Source organism: Odocoileus virginianus, chromosome 3 (assembly GCF_023699985.2).
Source record: "Odocoileus virginianus isolate 20LAN1187 ecotype Illinois chromosome 3, Ovbor_1.2, whole genome shotgun sequence".
NCBI classification, from domain to species: Eukaryota; Metazoa; Chordata; class Mammalia; order Artiodactyla; family Cervidae; genus Odocoileus; species Odocoileus virginianus.
The window spans coordinates 27,880,811-27,904,618 of record NC_069676.1 but is presented as its reverse complement, the minus strand read 5'-3'; the positions used below and the strand labels follow the sequence as shown (position 1 = coordinate 27,904,618).

Sequence of the window (23,808 nt, the reverse complement as noted above, 5' to 3'; positions counted from 1 at the left end):
AGTTTCATGTGAAACAGTGTAATACTGGTATCAGGCTGAAGCACGGAAGGCTCAGCTCCATGCTGTGTGCTCGGTGTGTGATACTTCGGGCAAGCCTGACAAATAGCCATCTACTTTTCCTCAAAGCAAGTAGCAGTTTCACCAGTTCAAGAATTGTAGGATTCCCGTAACCACAAAAAGTTTAAGGAGATTATTGCTGAAACAATGTGGAGGAAAACATTTTTTTATACTCATTTTGGAGACCGACTGGCTAATGTCTGGTGTTCAGATGAGCTAACACTCGGCAACACCCATGATGTGTAAATGTTAGAGAGTTTAACTTGCTGTTGAGGACATTGGCTGGAAGCATGAAGGAGAACTGCACTTCTCCAAGTGCTTCATAAGTATTTTTACCAGCAGCTGTCATGGAAGATTTGTTTGTGGGAGAAGGACAGGGCAGAGGGCTGGGTTCTCAACATTTGGGGCTCCATTATAGATAGATAGTGGTATTCAAAGAACTGATGGCTTTGTACAGTGTCACATGGGTTGTTGACAGCAGACTCGAGATTGAGACTTTGAGCCCTTGAACCAGTTTCCTAAAACAAAAACAAGAGCAACGAAATAAGTACCATGTAATAATCTTACCTAAATATGAAAACTATCATCAGGTTGCTTACAGAGCAGATGTATCTACCACATGAAATGCTCCCATTTCCTGCCATCATCCCCAAACTAGGAGTTTAAAGTCATTAATTTTAAATGTAATATAACCTAGGACTCTCTTCCTTCTTCTCAGGCTACATTGATTATCAACTGTAATCATTCTAGCCTGCTACCCAGTCATAGCTTCTTCAACCATTATATTGATTAGGTTGGCATCCCCTCTTTTATTTGTGGGGGTTAGTAGAAAGATTGGGGGTGAAGACAAATGAGTTCAAGAAAAGCGCCCCCCCCAAAAAAAATCAGCTGTTTTAAAATGACTGATGATAATAAAAAGAACTGTCATCACTAAGTACTTTGGCCCCCAGAATAGAAATACTGAGCTAAATTAATATGAATGACCTTACTAATTTTAGGGTTGAAATGTAACCAGTGAGGCACTCTGGGAGACTTGTTCTCTGTGTCTGTTTGGAAAAGAAAAGTGGAAAGGCTGATTAACAAGGATAAGAGACAAACTTTCTCAGGATGCTCTGCGGAACACAATCTTTACTGCTGATTTTTCTTTAAAAGGCCCAGTTTTGCCATGGTCCTTCTGAGAACTGTACCCCTTGCTTCCTTGCTGCCCCTCGGACTGAGGATGGCCTTCCAGAATTGCTGCCCATATATGACTCCCCAATCCACCCTTCCAGATACCCCAGCCTCCAAGGTGCCCAGGGCTAGCCTGGTTTCTGGAAGTGGGGGCTGACTGTCTCTGCTGTTACCCCTGATTCCAACATCCTGGGCTGGCTGGTTGTTTAGCAGAAGGTTTTTGGTCCCATGCTCATTGCCTGGGATTCCATTACCTTGGATGTGATCTTAAAGAAAATCTGCTTGCGGTGACCTAAGGCAATAGTGATTAGACAGACCTCAGTTAAGACATTTTAAATCCATAGGAAACTTTTATTATTTTTTTCTTTTCCTTTGCGAGGGTCTCTCTTTTTTGATGACTCCTCTCCTAATAGTTTCAGGTCCTGACAGCTGAAGTCCTACATCTTCTGCGAGGTGAGAGTGCATTTCTTTCAATCCAAATCAGAGTCTAATTTTATCAATCTGAAACAGCTCCATAACGTGCCAACCCCTGCTAGGTGTCTCCCGGCTTGTTGAGCCGACAGTCCCTGCCTTCCGGATGCCTTCGACCAGTTACGTGTTTGAGACGAGGGCCTCTCATGCAGATGTTCCAGCCATGTCAGCGTGGCCTCGCCTCTCAGCTCGCTTTGTTTATCCAGCAGCTCATTACTAAAGAGTAGCCTGTCAGAAAGAGGTTAAATATTCTTGGGAAACATGGTCACTCACATCCTTGAGATGCCACAAATATGTTTAATAAAGTGAAGATTGGCTTGATAAGAAAAATGTGATTGACTTGCATCACCAGAAAATGTTTCTCCTGTTATTCTAGTTGAGTTTCCACAAGCATTCATGAGCACTAGCAAACCTATGGGCAGTAAATTGCTGCAGCCAACACATAAAGACACCAAGGGAAGCAGGGAAAATGATTGCTGATGATTCGTTCTAACTACTTGACCTTCTGACCTCTTCTCTAGATATATGACCAAGATGGGACACTACAGCACTTTATTGATGGTGGGGAACCTAGTAAGTCGAGCTGGATGAGGTATATCCGATGTGCAAGGCACTGCGGAGAACAGAATCTAACAGTAGTTCAGTACAGGTAAAGTATACCTTGATTTACCACTTACAAAGCCAAAGCCCTTTGCCTTGCATATATAAATTCAGGCTTGCTGCTAGTTTTGAAAAAAATCCTGCAGAGTCCTGAAGAACTCTGCAAGGGCTGGCAGGAATTTCTTTTTTTTTTTTCTCCTAGGTTTGTGATATCTCTCTAGTTCTTGTAACAGTCATTTCTTGAGAATTCAGGAATAAGGATGCTAGGAGAAGGCCTTTTTCACTCACTGCACATGGTAAAGTTACTTCCACATCATCACATGAATGTTCACCATGGCCTGAGTGAGCCAAGCGAACTCCCTGACTTGCAGTGATTGCCTCCCCAGCAGATGTGTCCACATGCAAACAGGAGTTCACAGATTCAGCCCCAGGTCACTTGTTCTCAGTCACCTTCGGTCTGGCTGTCTCTCAGAGGGAACAGTTCGAATTGCACAAAGGCGTGAGAAATCAAGAAGTCTCAACCCTCCCCAGGCTGCTTTCCTAAAACCATTGTGCTCAGCAACCTTGGCTGAGTCACAGTAACCTCTCCTGATCCCTTGAAAGGTGCCAAAGCATTTGACTCTGGCCCTGTGGCCATTCAGAGTATGTTTCAGGGGATGGGGTGGTTCCAGAGCACAGAGAAGGCACCAGTCCCCTGAGATATTTTGGAAAATCCCAAAGGTGAATGGAGATAAGGTGGAGCCCCCCCTATTTCACAGAGTCTCATAGGGCGGCCTCGAGTGGGGGAGGGGCAGAAAAGCCAGTGGGCATCCCAGGGCCAAAGCCACACCTGCCTCATGCACCTGTTGGTCAAGCATTTCCATCAGGTACTAAGGGCTAGAGTGACAACCGAAAGGCAAACACAGATCCCATAGGAAAAAAGCCCTGCCACGAAGCCTTCTTTTCTCAAAATCCCTCGAAAACATGTGCCATGTAAATATATGACCTCAGTTATAAACAGCCACGTTCCCTTTAGAATCATAAGCAACTGTTTAGCTTTATCAGGCACCACAGACACATCAAAGCAGAAGGAGCTTTGCTCGCCAACTTGGAGTCCTGCCGATGACAATTTATTTTCATTTTTTTTCTTTTTAATTTTTAAAAATGAAGCCTTAAAAAAAAGAAGCAAACTTTATTCCCCATATAGGTTAAAGGCTGCACAAATCTGGCTTGCTCTCCAAAGGCCTCCAAATTCAAAGGGAACATATTTGGGCAGCATGTGACTCACTGCCTTGGTTTCCTAGGTAGTTATCTTTCATTACATAAGGGTTTATATGAACTTGCACACGATGGTATCTGGTTACAGTCTGTGTATGGGCTTCACCCACCTTCCCTGCAGCTGCATCTCTGTTTTGACATTTTTATAAAACTCGGAGCTAGTAAAGTAGTAAAGATTGTGTTTGTCTGCTCGGCAAGAGATAGTTTGACTGGTTCTGTCATGGGCACCCTGGGAGCTCTTGAGGAGAGTTCTGACTTTTGGAAAATAAGAAACCTCTGCAAGAAAGGTGGGCATGAGAAAGTCGTTACCTTTCTGTCAATATTAAGTGGGTTTTATTGCTCCCCTTCCTCATGGTGCTTCCACACTGAATTCTCTCTGCCGATCTGTTTTCGATTACCTCAGATCTTTATAAAATGAACTACAAAAACACAATTTAAAAACTGGCATCCATCACCAGTGACCACGTCCAAGAGTAGGAAAATAGAAAAGTTGGACCCTGAAGAGCCAGCCTAATTTTTATTGTACATGAATGTCCTCTTCACAAAAAGTCAGCTGGTTTAGATTCATTCTGTTATGATTTGTAATATCTAAATGGAATTTTCTTCAAAGCGCCCTTGATTGATTGACCCTTAGCTGAACGTTTTGTTTTTATTTTGAGGCTGACAATAATGTTTGTTGGCGTGTGTTCCGCTTCAGCTGCGTTGGGACGCCATGAAGCTATCTTTATGAGTCATCCAACCACAATACTAAATACATGTCAGCAAAGGAAATATTATCTGAAAAGGAAAAAATCCCTTTGATGTGCTTCAACATGCAGAGATTTCTGCGAGTTTTGGAAGCTCTGCCCGCTTGTAAGGAACGGTGTACGCTTACACTTTTCTTTTTCCCCTTTTGGCCTACTCTGTGCCTCAGAAGACCACCCATCGCTCGAAAACAGTTCTGCTCTTTCAGCGGCAAAGTGTGTCATTTGGTTTTAGCACATTCATTTGCCGGCGCTGTGTTTATATTAAGGGAAGCCAAACCGAGAGATGAAATGTTACAAGGGTGAAGTACAAAGTCGACTCAATTTTTCTCAAGTTAGGAGATGCCAGTGATTTATATCCCAGCTCCAATTTTGATTTTTTTATGTAGCAGTGGAAAGAATTAATAAAATGCACAGCTCTTGGAGATGCGGAGGGAGGAAGGGGAGTAGGTCTGGACAACTGGCTGGAGTTTTTGTCAGATATTCATAGAATGTTGGGGAAAAACATTCTGCTTAGCTAGCAGTGCCCTCATGAGACAGAATGGCAGCAAGTAAGGAAAATAACAAGATAAATGAAATTTTTGCAGCTGCAAGTAAAATATTGAGAATCTGCACTTTTTTATTGATCTTTATGATCCTATTGCCAAGAGCCACTTTGTGGTGACAAAATATGTTGACAAGTGCATATCTCACCACCATGAAAAATGTGGTGAAGGATTCGCCTTATGTCTACAGTGTTGTACAAGGAACAGATTGCCCTGCTATGGCCAGTTCCTTACAGAAAGGCTAAATTTAAGGTTCACCAACCCTGAACACTTTTATCTTGAACTTGAGGCTAATGTTTGTAGCAATTCTTCACTGAGAAAACCAATCACAGGCTCCTCTTTTTTTTTTTTTTAATCTGTAGATTTTTATTTACTGTGCCACAGCTGTTTAGTTCTCCGTACCTTCACTCTGTCATTTCATAGTGTAATCTTTCAGCCAGAGTAAAGTGCCCCTCTTGTATTTATTGAATTTCCATCCACTTCACATAAGAGGGTTTTTTTTGTTGTTGTTGTTGTTCCTCCTCTTCTCCTGTATCAAATTTTAGGGAGAAAAAAAAGCTATGGGGAAGATTTTTATTTCTCTCAGCCCTTATATCACAAAGCTGCTTAATTTTATTACAAATTTGAGAGCTCCCATGCCAAGCTGTAAGAATACACCTAACGCTTTTCCTTCAAATAAGAAATCAATGGTGTTAATTTGTATGTGGGGTCGAGGCACCAGAGTCTGCAGTTTACGAAGAAAGAGAATTTTCTCATTAGTGTGAGATGAAATTTTTTCTTTAACTGAACTCTTCCTTTCTGCTCTCTCCGGGGCCAAGTATCTGTCTCTTCAGCCAGGATGTTCCTTGGAGGGACATTGTGGAAATAAACTGTGAGCTATTTATCGTACTGGGTTACAGGCTCTAATTGGTTGCTGGGAACGATAAGGTGGGTGCAGATTTTATTACAAACAGAAATTGTTTAGGTGGAAAACTGGGCAGAACTTTTTTGGGGCAATAAAAATGTGGATGGAGCATGTGAGTCCTACCGATTACTAAGCTGGGTTTTCTTTTGTTTTGAATAGGTCGAATATATTCTACCGAGCCTGTATAGATATTCCCAGGGGTACCGAGCTTCTCGTGTGGTACAATGACAGCTATACGTCTTTCTTTGGGATCCCTTTACAATGCATTGCCCAGGATGAAAACTGTAAGAATTTATTTTAGCTCTGAATTCACATTTCCAAATACCTATTTCAAAGCTAACTTTTAAAATAAGAGTGTTGTTTGAAACTCCTGAAATGTGGTTCACTCTGCTGTGTAACACAAATGTGCACAAGTCTGTTCCATCATTTTATTTTTCCTTGTATATCCTGTGCTTTTTCCCAGGACGTCTTGACCTGTACAGTCCAATGTTTCTTCGCCCATTTATGATTTCAAAACCTTTTTCCTAGTTTAAATAATTGCCTGCAGCAGTGTTAAGGCAGCTGGTATCTACTGAGTACCAACTATGTGTCTGGTTCCAAGAGCAGCATTAGTTATAACTTCTGCTCTGAAGGATTGCACAGTCTTGCTGGAGTCATACTGTTTGCAAAAACGAAGTAAGGAGACAACACTTTCTTTAATCAGGAGTAACACCCCTCCATCAATTGGCTTTGCTTCTTCTTCAGTAGTTGTTGGAATGAGAAATGGTAGTAAAAATCATAGACATATGATTGAGGAATTTGTCTCTAAACATCTTAGTCTAAAATGAACCATGTAATTTTCTTCTATCTTTATTACTGTCACTATCATCATGTTTGAAAAAATAATTTAATGCAAACCTTTGTAGTAGTTTTCATATAAACTTTATATATTTGTTTTTATCAATTTGGGGGAAAATGTTATAAGGTGATTTCTAGTATTTGAAATAGATTTAGGTGATTCTGATGTGCTTCAGTGAGAAACACTGGTTTGAATGATGCAGTTTTTTTCTTGTCATCCAATTGACTGATCTGTGAACTGATAAGTTGGGATTGTGCAGTAGAAAAAGAAGCAGAGAGAATAAATTTATGTAAGAAACTTAATTTTGGGAAAAAAGTGTTATTTTAATTTTTCCTTCTTTACTTTCTCTCACACACATATAAACTCAAAAAAATGTTTATAATGTTACTGATCAAAATGCTGATGATCAGATATTTCTTTTCCATGTTATCTTTGTTTTCTTTGTAAAAAAAAAAAATAGAATCCTCAAAAAGCATATTATGCTCAACTTTCTTTTTCTACTTTACCCTAACCCCAAACCAATCTCAAATCAAAAAATGAATCTTTGGACATATAAATACATTCTTCTTACTTACCAAGTTTCCATTGGAAAGTTTTTTTTCTGCAGTAATGCTCCTATTTGAGGGAGTGTCTGCTTTCATAGGGGAAACTCTTCGTGTTACACATGAGCATGTGGTTGGTGTTAGAAGCAGAAATGGCCATAGCAGCCAGTATGCTCTGTCTTCCTAGTGTGACTCCATGCCCAGCTCTCCCAAGGTTGGATGTAGGTCCACACATGCAAAAAAACTGTTATCAGCTCCTCTGATTAGAACCTTGGTGTAACTTCACCTTCTAAAAGATGGAATCTGCTCCAGAAAGATTCCATAAATCCTATAAGGCCTTCTATTTCCTTCTTTAGTACAGCCTACTACAGACTGAAGATATTCTGGTGTGCATGTCAAGGAATGTCTGGAAGTAAACACATCAAAGTCTAGAGTTCTAAAGTACATAGCACACAGTCCAAAAATTCATTCATTCATTAGATAGTTGTTGAATACATACTAAGGACCAGTGTCATTGCTGCATACTGTAAAAACAGCAGTGAACAAGACAAACAAGAATTCCTGCCCTCATGAAGTGTATAGTCTAGTGGAGGGAGACAGATTATCAACCAATAAGTAAGTAAGTTAGTTTGTCATGTGATAATAAGTGTCATAGATATAACAAAGCAGAGAAGGGGCAAGGAGTGCTAGGAATTGGGAGTTGCGGGTTTAGAGATGACCAGTGTGGGCCCTACTAGGAAGGTGGCCTTTGGGCAGAGACTTAAGTGAAAGAACAAGCCATGTGTTCTTTGGGAGCAGAGTGTTGCAGGCAGCTGGACTCAAAGCATAAAGGCTCGAGATGGAGATGCTACTGGCCTGTAGGAAGGGCATCACAACAGTTAGCATAGGTGTGTCAGTTGGAGAAAGTGAGTTGGGGGAGAGTTAACTTAGATCTGGGGACAGGAATCTTATAAGGCCCAAAAAGTCACTGTCAAGACTCTGGATTTTACTCTGTTTGCATTGGACAAATGGGGTATTGTAGAGTTTCAAGCAGAAGAGTGATGTGATCTGACTGAAGTTGTTACAGGTTTACTCTGGCCACTGAGTGGAATCTGACAGTGAGGGTAAGAATGGAGCAGGATCCAGTTAGAGGCTCTTGCTGGAATCCGGGGAGGAGGGGTAATGGTGGTTTGGACCAGGGTAAAAGTGGTGGAGGTGGTGAGAAGCGCTTGGATTCTGGATACATTTTGAAGGTAAAGTCAACAGCATTTGCTGACACATTGGATGCTAAGTGAGAGAAAGGAGTCAAGGATAACTCCAGGGCTTTGGTCTGAGGAGCTGGATGGATGGAATGGCCACTTAACTGGATTACGAGTCAGACATGGGAAGCATGAGGTGACTGCTGAGGGAATGCCTTTCTTCCCTTTGACATGGACTTCTGGGGTAGAAGTCTCACGTCTGCAACATTGCTTCTACCCTGTGATGCTGTTACAAGGACGAGAGGGATTTAGGGGCTGGGCTGGCTGATTTGGGTTTTATGTGCCATTCACAGCCACCTGACTGTGGTGTCTGGGAGTGGACCAGCTGGTCTCCAGGCTGTGTGCTAGGGCCATCCAAAATGCGCTTGGTGGCAGCCCTGGGGGCTTTGCTTCTCAGACTTTCTTTCTCCCATAGTTCAGCCTTTGTGAAGTATTCTTGAGGTTGCTGATTAGAGTATTGAATAAACTTTACTAGGGCACATGTTATGTATCATTTAGCACCTGAAATCCTTGGAAGGAAGTTAGCAAAACTTCAGCACCTTCAAGTGTTAAGGATTCAATAGGTAAACTATGTAGCTCTTTTGGGTTGAGTTCAGAGCTCTAAGTAAGGGTGGAGGGAAGTTGAAAGAGAATTAAGTCATTGACTAAAATGCTCAACAGTGACAATTCCCCATTCCCCTAAGAGTATTATAGGAATTTTATTTCAGATCCTGTCTCAAAGTCATATATCTATCATGGGATTGGCCACCCAAGAAACCAGCAGAGAGCTTCATCAGATGGCGTGGGGGTAGATATATGGCTTTGGCTCTAACTGGAAGATGGATTCTCATTCTATATGATTCACAGAGATACCTAGGGAGGCTTTATAATGAGGGCTCTTTTTTCTGTACCGAGAAAATACTCGGTGTGATTTAAAAGAGCAAATGTGTGAAAGGGCATGGACAGATAATTTAACAGATAGCCTTTCACAACCCTGAGTAATTTAAGTCATCTCACCAGGATTAGCAATTTGAAGACAATTTTTATTCTACCAAGCTAGACACAAAATAAATTAGGTACCTTAAAAAGAAGCTTCTTGGGATCAAAGACTTATTTGACAAAATGCCTCCGTGGAGCCTCCTCATAGTGCTGTGCATACAGCAAACAATGCATGCTCCCTGGGTACATATTGAGATTTTACTGCCATTATTCGAAGCGATGGATGCAAAGTTCAGCCAGAGTTTTTTCTTGGTTAATGAAATTGTTACATGATCCAGGACATTAAAGGAAAATATGATTTTGCTTAGTGAATAATACTTATTAAGCACTTTCATTTATAAAAACACCACTTTCTTCCCATGGTTCTTTCAACGGTGAAAGTACACATTTCCTATTGAGCGTGTGGGGTGGGTTCAGGCTTCAGGCGCTGGCCCCTCTGGCAGTGGCCACGAAGCAGTGGGACACGCTCCCTGCCCGCACAAGCCATTGAAAGCCGCCTTGCCTCAAAGAGAGGGCAGCGTTTCACACAGGCATTTGGGCTCTGGAAGCAATTCCTATGTTATTTTCTTTAAGAAAGAAAAAAGAAAAAACCCCATAGTTCTAAATGTAATAGAGCCGCCAAGAGAGCACGGCTGCGTCCACTGTGGGCCTTTCAGAAGAGCCTGAAGGAACGCCTGTGTCGACAGATTGTATCCGCAAGGAGGAATGAGGTTCCCCAAAGCTTCCAGTGGGGGATTAGCTCCTGCAGAGTGTAAAGACCATAGTGTATTCATATTCATTTCAGAGGAAATTAAAAAAAAAAACCTGGGAATAAATGTTAAACAAGTCTTCCTGCTGCTTTTTCTGTCTTGGTGTATGAAGCTGAGGTGGTGGAATGTGAAACTTGATGGCAACGCAGAGGTTGTTACACCGGACTAAACTCTGTCTGAGAGAGGTCCTGCCTTTTCGTTTTGATTTTAAAGAGCAGAAAATAAAGACAGGCACTTCTGCATGGCCCACCATCCCAGCAACGGTGTGGAAGTAGGCCCTGGGTAGAGAAGGCTCCATCAAGCCTTCTGTCTGTGAACATTGAGGAGGTGGTGGTATAGTTCAGTCCAACAAGAACATCTGTCTGCAAGACCCTACAGGGAGCATCGTGATGGGGTACAAAACTTCAGACCTTGTCCTCGAAGGGCTCAGTGTAGGAGAAGGCACATGAGCAAAAACTACACTACAGAACCTAATACAGGTGCCTTGTGACATGGCCATAGCAGGGAGCTGGCCTCTGTGGTGGTAGTGATAGTCAGTTCTGGCTGACTCTTTGCAATCCCATGGACTGTAGCCCGCCAGGCTCCTCTGTCCATGGCATCCTCCGAGGCAGGAATACTGGAGTGGGTAGCCATTCCCTTCTCTAGGGAATCTTCCCAACCCAGGGATCAAACCTAGGTCTCTTGCATTGCAGGCAGATTCTCTACCCTCTGAGCCACCAGGCTGGTAGGCTCGGTGTTAATGCAGTTGGGAGGAGTCCAGTTCTAGGCCCTTGTGCACAGTGGGCAGCTGGGATTGGACCCCTCCCATAAATCCAGGAACCAGAAGTCACTGTTTGTCCCTGAATGGGGACTAGAAAGTGCTACCCTTAAGCCAGTAGTCCAAGGAACTCTCCATCTGGGGCCATTGGTGAAAACAGTATGTCGCATTCCAAAACCGGCCCCAGCTATGGGAGGGTATGGGGTTGGGTTTTGCATTACCTGCCAGTTGTGGAAATCCTTGGCCAAGAAGCTGTTATAAAACTTGGCCCAGAACTGGAGGGACATGGAGAATCCTAGAACAAGCAGAGAAGAGTTCCACCCCAGAGGTATCAAGCAGAGAAGAGTTCCACCCCAGAGGACTCCCAACAGAAGGCAGTGGCCACTGAAAACAGCTTCATTGAAGGAAGTGGCAAAAGACACAGAGGAGCACACTGTCATGAGAGACTTGACCTCTTGGATGTCTCGATCCTTGGCACCTTGGGAGCCTTGCTTTAGGATTGAGGCCCTCATCCCTCCAGTTTCTGAAGGTGTAGAGGGTTGACAGCTGAATTGTCTTCAGCCTACAGAGCCACTGCACCCTTGGTCTTGTTCTCTCCCCATGTAGCCTGTGTCCAGGGGCTGGTCAGTGTGGATGGGTATTAAGGACTGCTCCCCTTATTCCAAAGCCAGGTGACTCGAAAGGTTAATTAAGTGCTTAGGTTAGTTAAGTGCTTTTAATTGCTCTTGACACCATCCTCTCTCCTCGTTCGGCAGTAAACCTCTTGTACACAGAATGGCAGATCTCCATTTCAGACTATTTCCCAGGGGACCCGACTTCAGACAGGTGCTCCCAGGTTTATACTGCCAGCCCAGACCTCTCACCGGAGACCCAGGCTCCTGTCCACCTGTTGAATTCCCATCTGTACTTGGCCTGTCTCACAGATGTCTCAAACTCAGCACATTAAACTGAAACCATCTTACTCTGTCCCCCAAGCTGTCTCTCTCCCAATTCTGTACCTCTCACTCCCATTCACTCAGCTATTCTTTCTAGAAACCTTGACACCTTTTTCTTTCTCGGCCCATCTGTCTAGTCATTCATAAATCCCTGTTGATTCTATATTCTTAAATGCTTTTCTTTGCATTTCTGCTGCCACCTTTCGATCAGCCTCACAGTCAGCTTTGGCCTGGACCTCTGCATTTTCCTTTTTAGTATCACAGCAGCCAAAGTGAAGTTTCATTGATTTTATTGTTTCAGTTTAATCACTTATTTGGTTAAAAGTTAGTTTTTAACTAACTTTTGGTTCCATTGATCAGAATTCAGAAAATAATATGGGCATATAATTTTTCTTCCAAAGGCAGTGAGTTGACCCATTCTAAGGTGTCCTTCCAGGTGTATTTTTTTGCCCATTCTCTCATTTGTGCACATTCTCCCTCTTTTTCTGTGCCCCTCTGTTCCTGGTAGCTCAGATGGTAAAGAATCTGCCTGCAATGCAGGAGACCTGGGTTCAACCCCTGGGTCGGGAAGATCCCCTGGAGAAGGGAATCGCAGCCCACTCCAGTATTCTTGCCTGGAGAATTCCATGGACAGAGGAGCCTGGCAGGCTAGAGACTATAGGGTTGCAAAGAGTCAGACATGACTGAGCGATGAACACTACTACTATTAGATTTTTTGTACTGCACCTCACTTTTTCATTTAATGATATAGGGTGATGATGCATTTAAAGTATAAGTCCGATCACCTTACACCCTAGCTTAAACCCGTTTTTTGGATTGCCATTACTCTTATACTCAATCCCCAGCTCTTTAAAATGATAGCCCATGGACTACATATGGTCTTCAGAAATGTTTTTAATGGCTCACTTAGTGTTTTGTAAAATTCTAATTCAAGCATCATCAGACTGGCCATGCCTTATTTGGTTTGCTACAGATTCCACCGTCCTCTGTCTGTACTTACTTACTTCACATTCAAGGTCACTGTCTCAAGGAAGCTATCTTTCCCACCCCAAGTTTAGCCAGCCTTGATAGATGTTTTCCTGACTCCTTTTCTTCTCTGTCACAGCAGTTATACTTGTAGAGACTGTATATTGTCAATTCTAAAATTTGCATTTTTTTGCGTTTTAATCTTTCTGAACCTGGTAAATGTCTTACAACGCACAGTGACTTAAAATTAATGGTGCAGCTTGCAATTCATGGAACTTTAAATTTGATGAAACCAAATAAGTAATTATCTGTGAAGACGTTTGTGTATCTGTCTCTCTCACGAGAGTTTAAGTGGTCTGAGAGTTGGGTATTACTCTCTTGTTCCTCTATATCTGCAGTGCTTGCAGTGTCTGGCTTATCACCAATGCTCTGTAAGCACTCATGGGCTGAATGAATGACTGAGGGTGTAAAATAGGACTTTGTTATATGGATCCTGTATTGCGCGCTCTCAGAATTTTAATTTTGCAGGATTTGGTGAGTTCACGTTCTTTCTTTTTTTTTTTTTTTTAGAGCTTCCAGAGTTGCCCTCTCCCCCTCAATCTTTGTCTTACAGACTGAAGACAAAGTCTTCTTTGCTCACCATATCTTCATGGAGAAACCCCTTTATCCTTTTGTGGAATTTCCTTAGTTGTCTCTGGGAATTTTGCAGTTGTCTGGATTGTCTTGGCTTAGGATAGCATAGTCTTTTCTGATTCATTTCTTGTCCCCTTATAATTCCCTGTTTTTTATTAGTACTTTTGTTTATTGGGCCAATAAAAGTGGTATTCAGAAAGAATGATCCTCTGTATCCTTCAAGTCCTGCTTAAAGTACTAGACCTTTAAGGGTATCTAGACCTCTCGGGTCTGTGGGCGTGTGCAGGCACTCTGCAGAACAACTTCGAAAGCAAATACAGTTGATTTTGTGAAAATTATCCATTCCTAGCCTTAGTTTTTTCTTTCTCTAAATTATATGCTCATTTCATTCAGTAAGATTGAATTTATTCACAAGTACAAGAAAAGGTGATGCCAAAAGCAGAATGTAGAGTGTAAGCATTGCTAGTATATCTTGGAAACATGTTTGTTTTGGGGATTCTGTAGGAGAAAATAAAACAGAGAATAGGCATCCCAACTCTTATTACCTGAATGCTCTTATTATCATTAACTTAGATCCCTGTTTACCCCAAATCATCATAAAAGCTAATATAAACTTTTCTATATTACTATTTTGACTTTGGTTATTAAACTTAGAAAAATCTGTTGGCCCACACATTCTTTTCTTTAATAGAACGGTGATGTGACCTTAACAATTTTTGAAAATGAGTTTATTGCGTTACTTTCCAAGAGCTTAAGTAAGAAGTCAGCCTTTATAATCTATACTCAGAGTATCATTTGTATGATTTTCCCCAGAGACATCATATTCCTCTTTCCAGCAGTGAGCTTCTGGCTGGCTTTCCTTCTCTCTTGCATGTTGATGACATCTTCATTCCACAGTCTCCCCGCCCTGCCTTCCTTCCTGCCAGTCCGGCCTTCCCAACCCACCAGAGCTGTGTTGCCTGAAGACCTGCCGGTTTCCCTTTGCTTTATCTCTTCCGGATTAGTTGTAAATGGGCTAAGTAAGAGGAGTTTTACCTTAATCTCTTGACAGCACTGGTGTTTTGTTTTTTAAGAAAGAGCCAAAACATAAAACATTTCTCTTTATCTTTCAATATGTCGTTTAGAAGTCACAGCCTCTGTGCAATCAAAGGTTTTTTTGAAAGTCTAAAATGTGTGCACACATTTCATATTGGTGATACACTTTTGCCCCAGAAGTTGAAACTATACACAAATTTTATACATGAAATATAGACATAAATATGTACATGCATGTGTCTGTAGGTGCGTTTATAACTTTCATGTTTATGTATGAGTTTATACACACAAAAATCTCTGCACTAGCTGTGAAATGTCCTTTCTATTTTTGCAACATAGCTATTGAGTAGACACAGAATTGGAGTGTGGTCAGGAAAAAAAAAAACTGCCCTGGAAGTCAGAGCGCTAAAGCTTCCAGCTTAGCTGTGTCCTTAACCAAATGTGTGACCATGAGCAGTTATTAGACTGTGAGCAAATTATTAACCTTCAGCTTTTTTTTTCTTTTTTTGGTTATAAGAGAAGATAGAAGTGGATCAGTTGTTCTCATCTTTATATATTAGAAGTACTTGGGGGGAACTTTTAAAAATGCAGATGCCCAGACCCTACCAAGAGATTCTGGTATTTCAAAAAAAATCTCCCCTGTGAGTCTATTATGTATTCAGGGTAAAGAACTGTCCACTAGACAAACTCTCCCTTGGTCTGTGAGTCTCTTTTTTTAAGTTGATACTTCTCCTTCCTAAGACAGTCCAGGCCAGGCCAACTGCATGGGCCAATCCAGAGCCCAGCAAGATAAGCTGTTCCTTTGTTGAATTCACCTTATACATGTGATTATTATAACACTCAGGGGTAAAGCGTCCTTGTTGTTGCTGTTGCGTCACTCAGTCATGGCCGACTCTTTGTGACCCATGGACCGCAGCATGCTAGGCTTCAGTGTCCTTCACCATCTCTCGGAGTTTGCTCAAACTCCTGTCCATTGAGTCAATGATGTCATCCAACCATCTCATCCTCTGTTGCCCCCTTTTCCTCCTGCTCTCAGTCTTTCTCAGCATCAGGGTCTTTTCCAGTGAGTCAGCCCTTCACATCAGGTGCCCAAAGAATTGGAGCTTCAGCTTCAGCATCAGCCCAATGAAGAGTTCTTGCACTATCTCACTCAAATCCTTCCAATGACCATTTTACATTTTACCAAGGACTAAGTTGTGGATTTACATGTTCTATACTTGCCCACAGTCAAAAGTAATACAGTCAGCCCTCTGTATCCTTGGGTTCCATCTGCAGATTGAACCAACCACAGATGAAACATATTGGGAGAAAAATTCTAGAAAGTGCCAAAAAACAAAACTTGAATTTGCTGTATGTTGGCAACTATTTACATAGCACTTAAATGGTATTAGGTATTATAACTAATCTAGAGATGAATTAAAGTATTCAGCAGGGTGTGAGTAGATTATATGCAAATACTGTGTCATTTTATATAAGGGACTTGAGCATCAGCAGATTTGGGAATCTACAAGGGTTCTGGAACCAAACCCCTCTGGATACCAAGGGATAGCTGTAGATAGTGGAGTTTAAATCTTGGCAATCTGAATCACTAAGTCATGCTGTTATTACTGTTAAGATTATTGTTTCCACTGTCCTCATTTTACAGATGAGAAAACAGAGACACAGAGAGATTGTGTAACTTGCCTTAGGTGACCAAGCTAATAAAAGGCAGAGTCAGGATTTGAACATAGCTCTTTGTGATTCCAAAGCCCGAGTTTCAAGCTCCATGACCGTGTACTCTGTCGCCTCCCACTCTTACCTTATCCACTGCACCCTGGCTGTGCATCGTGCCTCTCTTGGGCCCTCCCTGAACACTAATTCTTTCTTTTTTCTTGCTGTTCCTGTGCTCAAAAACAGTCAGTGTCTGTTTCTTAGACCTAAGGTCTTTTGTTTATTTATTTATTTGGACATTAAAGGCCCACTGAGGTCTGCCCCCTGCCGCCCTTTTATTCCCACAGTGCCGAAAACCCATGCTGTGCCTTGTCGGCCTGATTCCGCGCCCTCCCACCAGCGTGCCAGACTTCTGTCTCCAGGCATCTTTCATGGGGTTGCCTTCATCCTTCAGCCAGTTTTCCTTGAAAACCTGTTTTGTGCTGACAGGATCGAGTGGAAGGCCTGAAATCCCGAGGGCCCGAATCTCCCTTCTCTGCTCAAAGCCCCTTTCTCGGGAGCCCTCCTTCCTCTCCCTGTCTCCTGCTGTGCCTCCCGTCTCAGTGCTCCCCACATCGGGGCTACAGTGTGGAGCCTCATTGTGGAGTCTTTTATCTCAGGTCATAAGAAGTAACTGTGAGGGCAAAGACCATCTATGAAAATCTTGAGCAGGTAATCATTGCTTAATAAATAGACACTGAATGAGTTCATTTTGGATAATTGTGCTTTCCCCTTGAAATCTAACTGTCTGCTCTTATATTTATTCTGAGTCCAGAAAAGCCAATTTTTAAAATACAGACTTACAGGAATTTTTTTAGACATGTTTGTTATTATGACTTCTAGGAATTTTTTAGAAGCTTGTGCTTTGCTTATTTGATGGGCAAATAAAACTGATCTCAAACTTTTGCTGTCCTCCCAGTAAATGTCCCGTCAACGGTCATGGAAGCCATGTGCAGACAGGATGCCCTGCAGCCCTTCAACAAGAGCAGCAAGCTCCCCCAGGCTCCCCAGCAGCGCTCTGTCGTCTTCCCCCAGACCCCATGCAGCAGGAACTTCTCCCTCCTGGATAAGTCAGGGCCCCTGGAATCCGGATTTAATCAAATCAACGTGAAGAACCAGCGCGTCCTGGCGAGCCCCACCTCCACCAGCCAGCTCCACTCGGAGTTCAGTGACTGGCACCTCTGGAAATGCGGGCAGTGCTTTAAGACTTTTACGCAGCGGATCCTGCTACAGATGCACGTGTGCACACAGAACCCTGACAGGTAACCCCACCTCTCGTGGCTCACAGGGTGTGTGTGCTTGTGAGACTCACTGCTTGCCTTCCTGTCGCCTACTCCAGCCACACCTGGGGGGGACATCCTGCAATCAGAGGTCTGGAAGGCTGAGAGTCACGTGAGGAGCTTCTTGGGCTTCATTGTGTAGAAGGGCTGCATGAACGGGGGCTGCAGAAAGGAATCTTCTGTCACTTTCCAAACAGCTCTGCCTGGGTCTAAAGGGAGGGAAAGTAGAAGGCTCAGACTTATGAATATCATAGGTGGAAAAATGAGGTCAGGATAATTAGAATCCTCTCTGTCTTCCAAAGATAATATAGCTGCCCGCTCTGCTGCTGTCACAGTCGTTTCAGGGTTCACCTCCAGTGTGCCGTGGGTATGAACTTAATTAAGTACTAAGAGGTAATGAATTGGAATTTTTTGCTTAGTACTATTTTTCTTCAGAGCATGCAAACCCATAAATCCTGCAAAGCTGTCAAAAGGAAATACCTACTCTGCTAGTGATGTGGAGGAAAACAGATGCCACTTATTCAATAAACTAATATCCACACAGAAGAAAAATGTTGACTAGATACCTCGGAGTCAAAGTTGGTTTGAAAGTTTGTCAATAAAGAATTTTATGGCCATGAACTGAAGATGAAATTTAGCTGAACAAGTGAATTAAAATTTCAGGTACTCTGACGAGTGGCACAGTAGACATAATGGAACTATTATTTATGAATCAAAACGGTTTTATTCGACAGTCTTGATAGCTGGGAGTGCAAAAGACAAAAATCAAATTAATTCAGTAAGAAAGGACAGTGTTTTATCTCCCCTTCAAATCCTATGAAAATTTGATTAAATGCAAACTATCTAAAAATGTTTTTAATATAAGGGCAGAAAGTAAATTTTGGAAGTAGAATAGGAGACTCCAAAGCAGGACTCCTGAATTAATTTTCTTAATTTAGCCACTGGTTAACCTTAAGCCACTCAGCACTCCTTGCCTTAAGATATATGCACCCAACTCTCCCCTCTTGGCTCTGCAGGATATAGCAGTGTGCTCGAACCCAACCCAAGCAGGCAGGGAGGTTGTTGGAGAGGGGGTGGATCATTTTTATTTTTTTAATTTATTTTATTTTCATTTAATTTATCTTTTTTTATCTTTTAATTTCAGATAATGATCCATTTTTAGGGTACACATGCATTTTTATGTGTGTGTATGTTTTCTTTTGTGCCATGCTAGAAACCACTTGCTTGGCATCAAAACATTGCTGTAACTGATTGATGTTGAAACATTTGTATTAAGGCCATTAAGGCAGCTGTGTCTATATCATCTTTTACCTTCAATAGGAGAGCCTCCTGGTGAAAATATCAGCAGACTTCTGCATATCTTTGTAGTGTTGGCTTTAAGGGAACACAAAAGTTTTGGAAATGTTTTTCTTACTCGAGAAGGATTTTTTTTTTTTTTAAGTTGCCTTCCTTGCAAGTATACAGATAGCCTCAAGATGTATCTGTTCAAAGTTTGCAAAGCATTTTGGTTATTTTTTTTAATATAAAAAGTGCATTACAATTTATTATAAACTTGCTTTTTAAATTGAGGGAGTTTAGGTGTGCATGAGTTTAGGTGTATTCTCAGAGATTCATTGTGATCATCACAACTGAATATACAAGGTAAGATTAAATGATAGTTGAAAATTTCTGGATAGAGGAACCGAAAGCTTAGCTTTGAGTATGATGATTTCACGCTGAATGTCATTTAAAACAATGAAATATGTCATGGTAAATAAAAAGATAGCAAAACAGACTGTTTTGTCTGACCTCAGTTTCGCTTCAAAAACCAAGTGTGTATTCTGGTTTGAGTTCCTGTGAAGTCTGTTCTGTCAAATAATAGTGTTAGAATTTGTAAAGCATCTGTGTAATCTGTCAGACAAGTGCCTGACAAATTAGAAAACTTACAAGGTGTACAAAATACACTTCCACGAGAGACTGTTAGGTTATTGCTGATTCCAAGCTAATCTAGAGTTACCGGCAAAAATCCAGGTGGCTTGAGACTCCTATCCTGTGTGAGACCCTGCTGGGCTTGTTTGATGCAGATATCCAGGTGTGGTTTGGCCAGGCCCTCCAGATGAGGTGAGGTAATGTGCTTGATATGCAAGTAGATTGCTGTATCTCCTTCTCCTTTCCCTTCACTTTGTTGGTGAAGAGAGGTGGTCACCATCATTCATGAATAAGTTAAAAGTAATTATTATGACTTCAATGAAGTAGTCCTTTTAGAGGCAGAGTAATAAAATACAGTGTTTCTTACTAATAACAGGGAGATGCTTGAATTATTCCATCACATTTGAGTTCGCTAGTGGAGACAAGGGAAATAGAGATGCTCAGTCTCCTTGACCCACCAGTTTCACTGAGATACATAATATGCTTTTAGGATATAGGCTTGGAAGAGCTGTATGGTTGGTGTTCCAGAATCTCACATCTTTCCTGTACCAGCACATTTGGGAGTAGAAGACATTCTCTCCATTATTCTTAACCACATGAGTGAATTTCTGAAGAGGAGAAATATACAGAACTAAAGTGGAGCATCAATTTGTGCATAGTTGTGAGATTTGGAGTCTTTTATTGTCCACGTGGAGACTTTGAACTGCTGAATATATGTGTTTTCTTTAGTGATTGACTCCATAAATTAACTGACTTCTAGTCCTTGGCAGTTTGTGCCCATTCAGCCCTATACAGTGAAAAAACTTAGAACCTGCCAGTCAGAAACCATTTTCCTTCTATTTGAAAAATGCAAATGCTTTTATTTTGATAGGAAAATCTTGCTAGAACTAGAGGCAAGAAAGGGAGACACAGAAGACAAAGAAAGTAAACAAGCTAGAGTTTAGTTTCAAATATGTCCAGATTTTGAAACAGGCCCCTGAATCTTAGGTCTAAAAGATTTTTCACTCAACAAACTGAATATTTGGCCATGAAACCCAAGACATTTGAACTTTCATCAGAGAGACTGTGTGTGTCTTTATTTGTGAGCTTTTTCATATGAGGGACCATCAGTAAGTCTATGACTTGATAAAAAGGAAAGAGATCTGAGGATACCCCGGATTGGCAGCCTTACTGATTTTCACTACCATGTTATTTACATTGAACACAGAAGGAAAATTCATTTGACCTGGCAAAGTAGCAATTAGCACTAAAGATAAAGATACACCCATAATAGGGTCCAGAAGCCACAGGATTGTTATTTCTTAATTTTATTGTGTTAATGTCATGTCCAACTCTTTGCGACCCCATGAACTGTAGCCCACCAGGCTCCTCCATCCATGGGATTCTCCAGCAAGAGTACTGGAGTGGGTTGCCGTTTCCTTCTCCAGGGGATCTTCCTGACCCAGGGATTGAACCCGGGTCTCCTGCATTATAGACAGACGCTTTACCATCTGAACCACCAGGGAAGTCCTAATATTAAACATACGCCCCCTCCCCCCAAATCTCTTCTTCCCTTTTCTCAAGCTACTGACTTTTTCTTTCATGAGTAAATTCAAAGGGAAGAAGCTGTAGGAATCTAGATCAACCTAGATATTATTTAGGGATTTCAAAAAACATTTATGGTTTAGCATAAGTTTATTCCAGGTGGTGCAGTAGTAAAGAGTCTGCCTAACAGTGCACACGATGCAATCCCTGGGTCGGGAAGATCTCCTGGAGAAGGGAATAGCAACCCACTCCAGTATTCTTGCTTGGGAAATCCCATGGACAGAGGAGCCTGGTGAGCTACAGTCCATGGGGTCACAAAGAGTCAGACAGGACAGAGTGACTAAGTGTACACACAGGCACATAAGCTTATTACCCAGGCCAGGGCAGCTTGACAGACTTGTGCTTGAACCAGGAATTAGAAATCCCCTTTCCCTTCTGTTTATTGCTGCAGAAACTATCAAAGGTCCCACTGGGGGTAGTGGTGGTGGTCATGGGTCTCCAGAAAGGAGTAAGCAAAGCCTTCAATCACAGTGGGTTATTTTCTGATGAATATGTTCTATTTTATTCTCTGCAGAATGTCTTTACAGTGCTTATCTTTATTTTTCATCATTTTCCTTTCCTTCTTGATTGTGCCACATGGGGAAAGCTTTCCTTTAGCCTCCTGGACACACTGTCAGCCACTCACGTTTGTGTTTTGAGCGTCCTTGTTTATATAATTGGATGTGGAAGTACCAGAGGGGAAGATAACTCTAGAAAGAGCTGTTTGATGGGAGGAGCCTGACGATAATCCATCACCATAATAGTTGCTTTGGAATGCATTGGTGTTTTTGTTCCATTGTTTCCCCCTCCCCTACGTGTGAAGGTTACCTTCTCTCTAGCTTCCCGTATTCTCCGAGTGTCTAGGCTCTGTACTTCTGCCAGTCTCCTGAAATCCTTTTCTCCTTACGTAGCGCTTAGTTCTTTTCTCACTCAGGACAGCCTGCAGTGGCCCAAATGGCGCCCTGTTTGAAGTCTCTGGGGATGGGCTTGACTGACGGGGAGCAAGGACAGAACTGAACAACTTTTGTCCTGGAGGCTTTCATGCCATGAAAGAAAAATCAAGGAAGGATTAATAATATTTTAAACCAAACCACACTTAATTTTGTTAAATGTTTCATCCTTTTCCTATGTGTACACCAAACCAATTACAGACGCAGAGTAAATGAATTGCACATTTTACTCAAGTCTTCTTTGGCAGAGGAGCCACCAGTTGCAGAGAATGCCAGGGGAGGCACAAAACTGTCCTGCTGCTTTCTTTCTGCTTAGAAATTTACCGGCATTGATATATGCTAACTAAATCGACCTAGGCTTTTGTCTGTTTTTTTAGATATTTCATTGTTGAGGACGGAGCACCTCCTAGTTTTTCTTGAAACTTGATATTTCTGTGTTGGAACAAGTCACACAGGTTATTTAAATTAATCCAAATTAAGTAAAATAGTATTTTAGTTTCTTAGTCAGCCTAGCCACATTTCCAGTGTTCAGTGGCTGTGTGTGTCTAGTGGTTCCACTATTGAATAGTGTAGATACAGAACATTTCCATCATGGAACAGCATTGCTAGGTATCTCAAGTAGTGTTTAAAAAAAAACAAACAGCCAAAAGTTTTTTTCTGGTTACTGGATATTATCACTTTGTGAGGAATGCTCGTTGCATTTGTTTGGAGAATAATAAAATGATATATGTGTATGATAACTTGGAGAGAATCAAAGTGCTTTAGAAAGGAGAGTCTCATTTAGTTGCTCAGTGACCTGAGATCCTATGAAGAGTGAAGCTGAACATGACACATGATGATGCCAGTCTTCCTGTGCTGCTTCTGCTATGACACATCAAAGGGGCGCAGAATTTGGGAATTGAAATTGATAGTATCCAAGAGTTTAATAAATTAAGATTTACGTTTTTGTTGCTGTTGATATTTTATTTCATTTTTTTCCCTTTTAAAAAATTCTTTTATTATTTGTAGAACTTTTCAAACCCCACCCTCTATTCTATGAGTCTTTTTAAAAAATGTACAATTTTTAAAGGTTACTTTCCATTTATAGTTACAACAAAATATTGAGTGTATTCCCCTTGTGCAATACATCCTTAAGCCTATCTTATACCCAAGAGTTTGCATCTCCCACTCTTCCATCCCTATACTGCCCCTTTAACCAAATCTTGCTTGAAAAGTTAATGGGAATGTTAGTCATCAGAATAAAAAGCTGAGAAATGGCAAGTGATTCTGTGCCCTCAAAGCCGTTTAGATGTAAACTGAGAGGTGAGGAGTCAGGGTGTGCTAATAAAACATACATATAGCATCTTAAATCCTGAGGTCAGTTGTTTAGAAACAAGTTGTGACATCTGAGATTCTGTAGTAGCCATGATGTTTTTCTAAGCCCTGCTCTTGGGCATGAAGATTTCATTCTGTCTTAAATGTATTCCTGTGTGCTTAGGTCAACACTGGGATGCAATCACTGTTAAATTTACTTTTTGATCATTTCCTTTTATTCATTCTTGGGAAATACTGAAAATCCAGAGAAAGAAGGATCTTGTCTGTATTTCCTAAGGGTTCACTTTCCATATATTTCTAGGCTGAGAGAGAGGATCTGTTATGATAATGGCAAATAGAGTACACATTTTAGTACTAAATTCTACATAAAATAAGTATCTGCAAAGGTGAATGTGACAATATGGTTTAAAATCTTACTCTTCAGGGTACCAGAATTAAAGGGATATCACTTTGTTTTTTGAGATCAACTAAAGTAATTGCAGCCATGAAATTAAAAGGTGCTTACTCCTTGGAAGGAAGGTTATGACCAATCTAGATAGCATATTAAAAAGCAGAGACATTACTTTGCCAACAAAGGTCCGTCTGGTCAAGGTTATGGTTTTTCCAGTGGTCATGTATGGATGTGAGAGTTGGACTGTGAAGAAAGCTGAGCACTGAAAAATTGATGCTTTTGAACTGTGGTGTTG

The 23,808-nt window shown here is 41.5% G+C and overlaps 1 protein-coding gene across 1 annotated transcript in view; it reads left to right on the top strand.

The window, feature by feature from the left end:
• The window catches only part of PRDM6 (PR/SET domain 6), a 105,930-nt gene that overhangs the window by 70,854 nt on the left and 11,268 nt on the right, over positions 1-23,808 (top strand). The window contains exons 4-6 of the mRNA XM_020877525.2: positions 2,220-2,347; positions 5,907-6,031; positions 17,027-17,369. Coding sequence (XP_020733184.1) covers positions 2,220-2,347; positions 5,907-6,031; positions 17,027-17,369 — 596 coding nt within the window. The remainder of the gene's footprint in view (positions 1-2,219; positions 2,348-5,906; positions 6,032-17,026; positions 17,370-23,808) is intronic.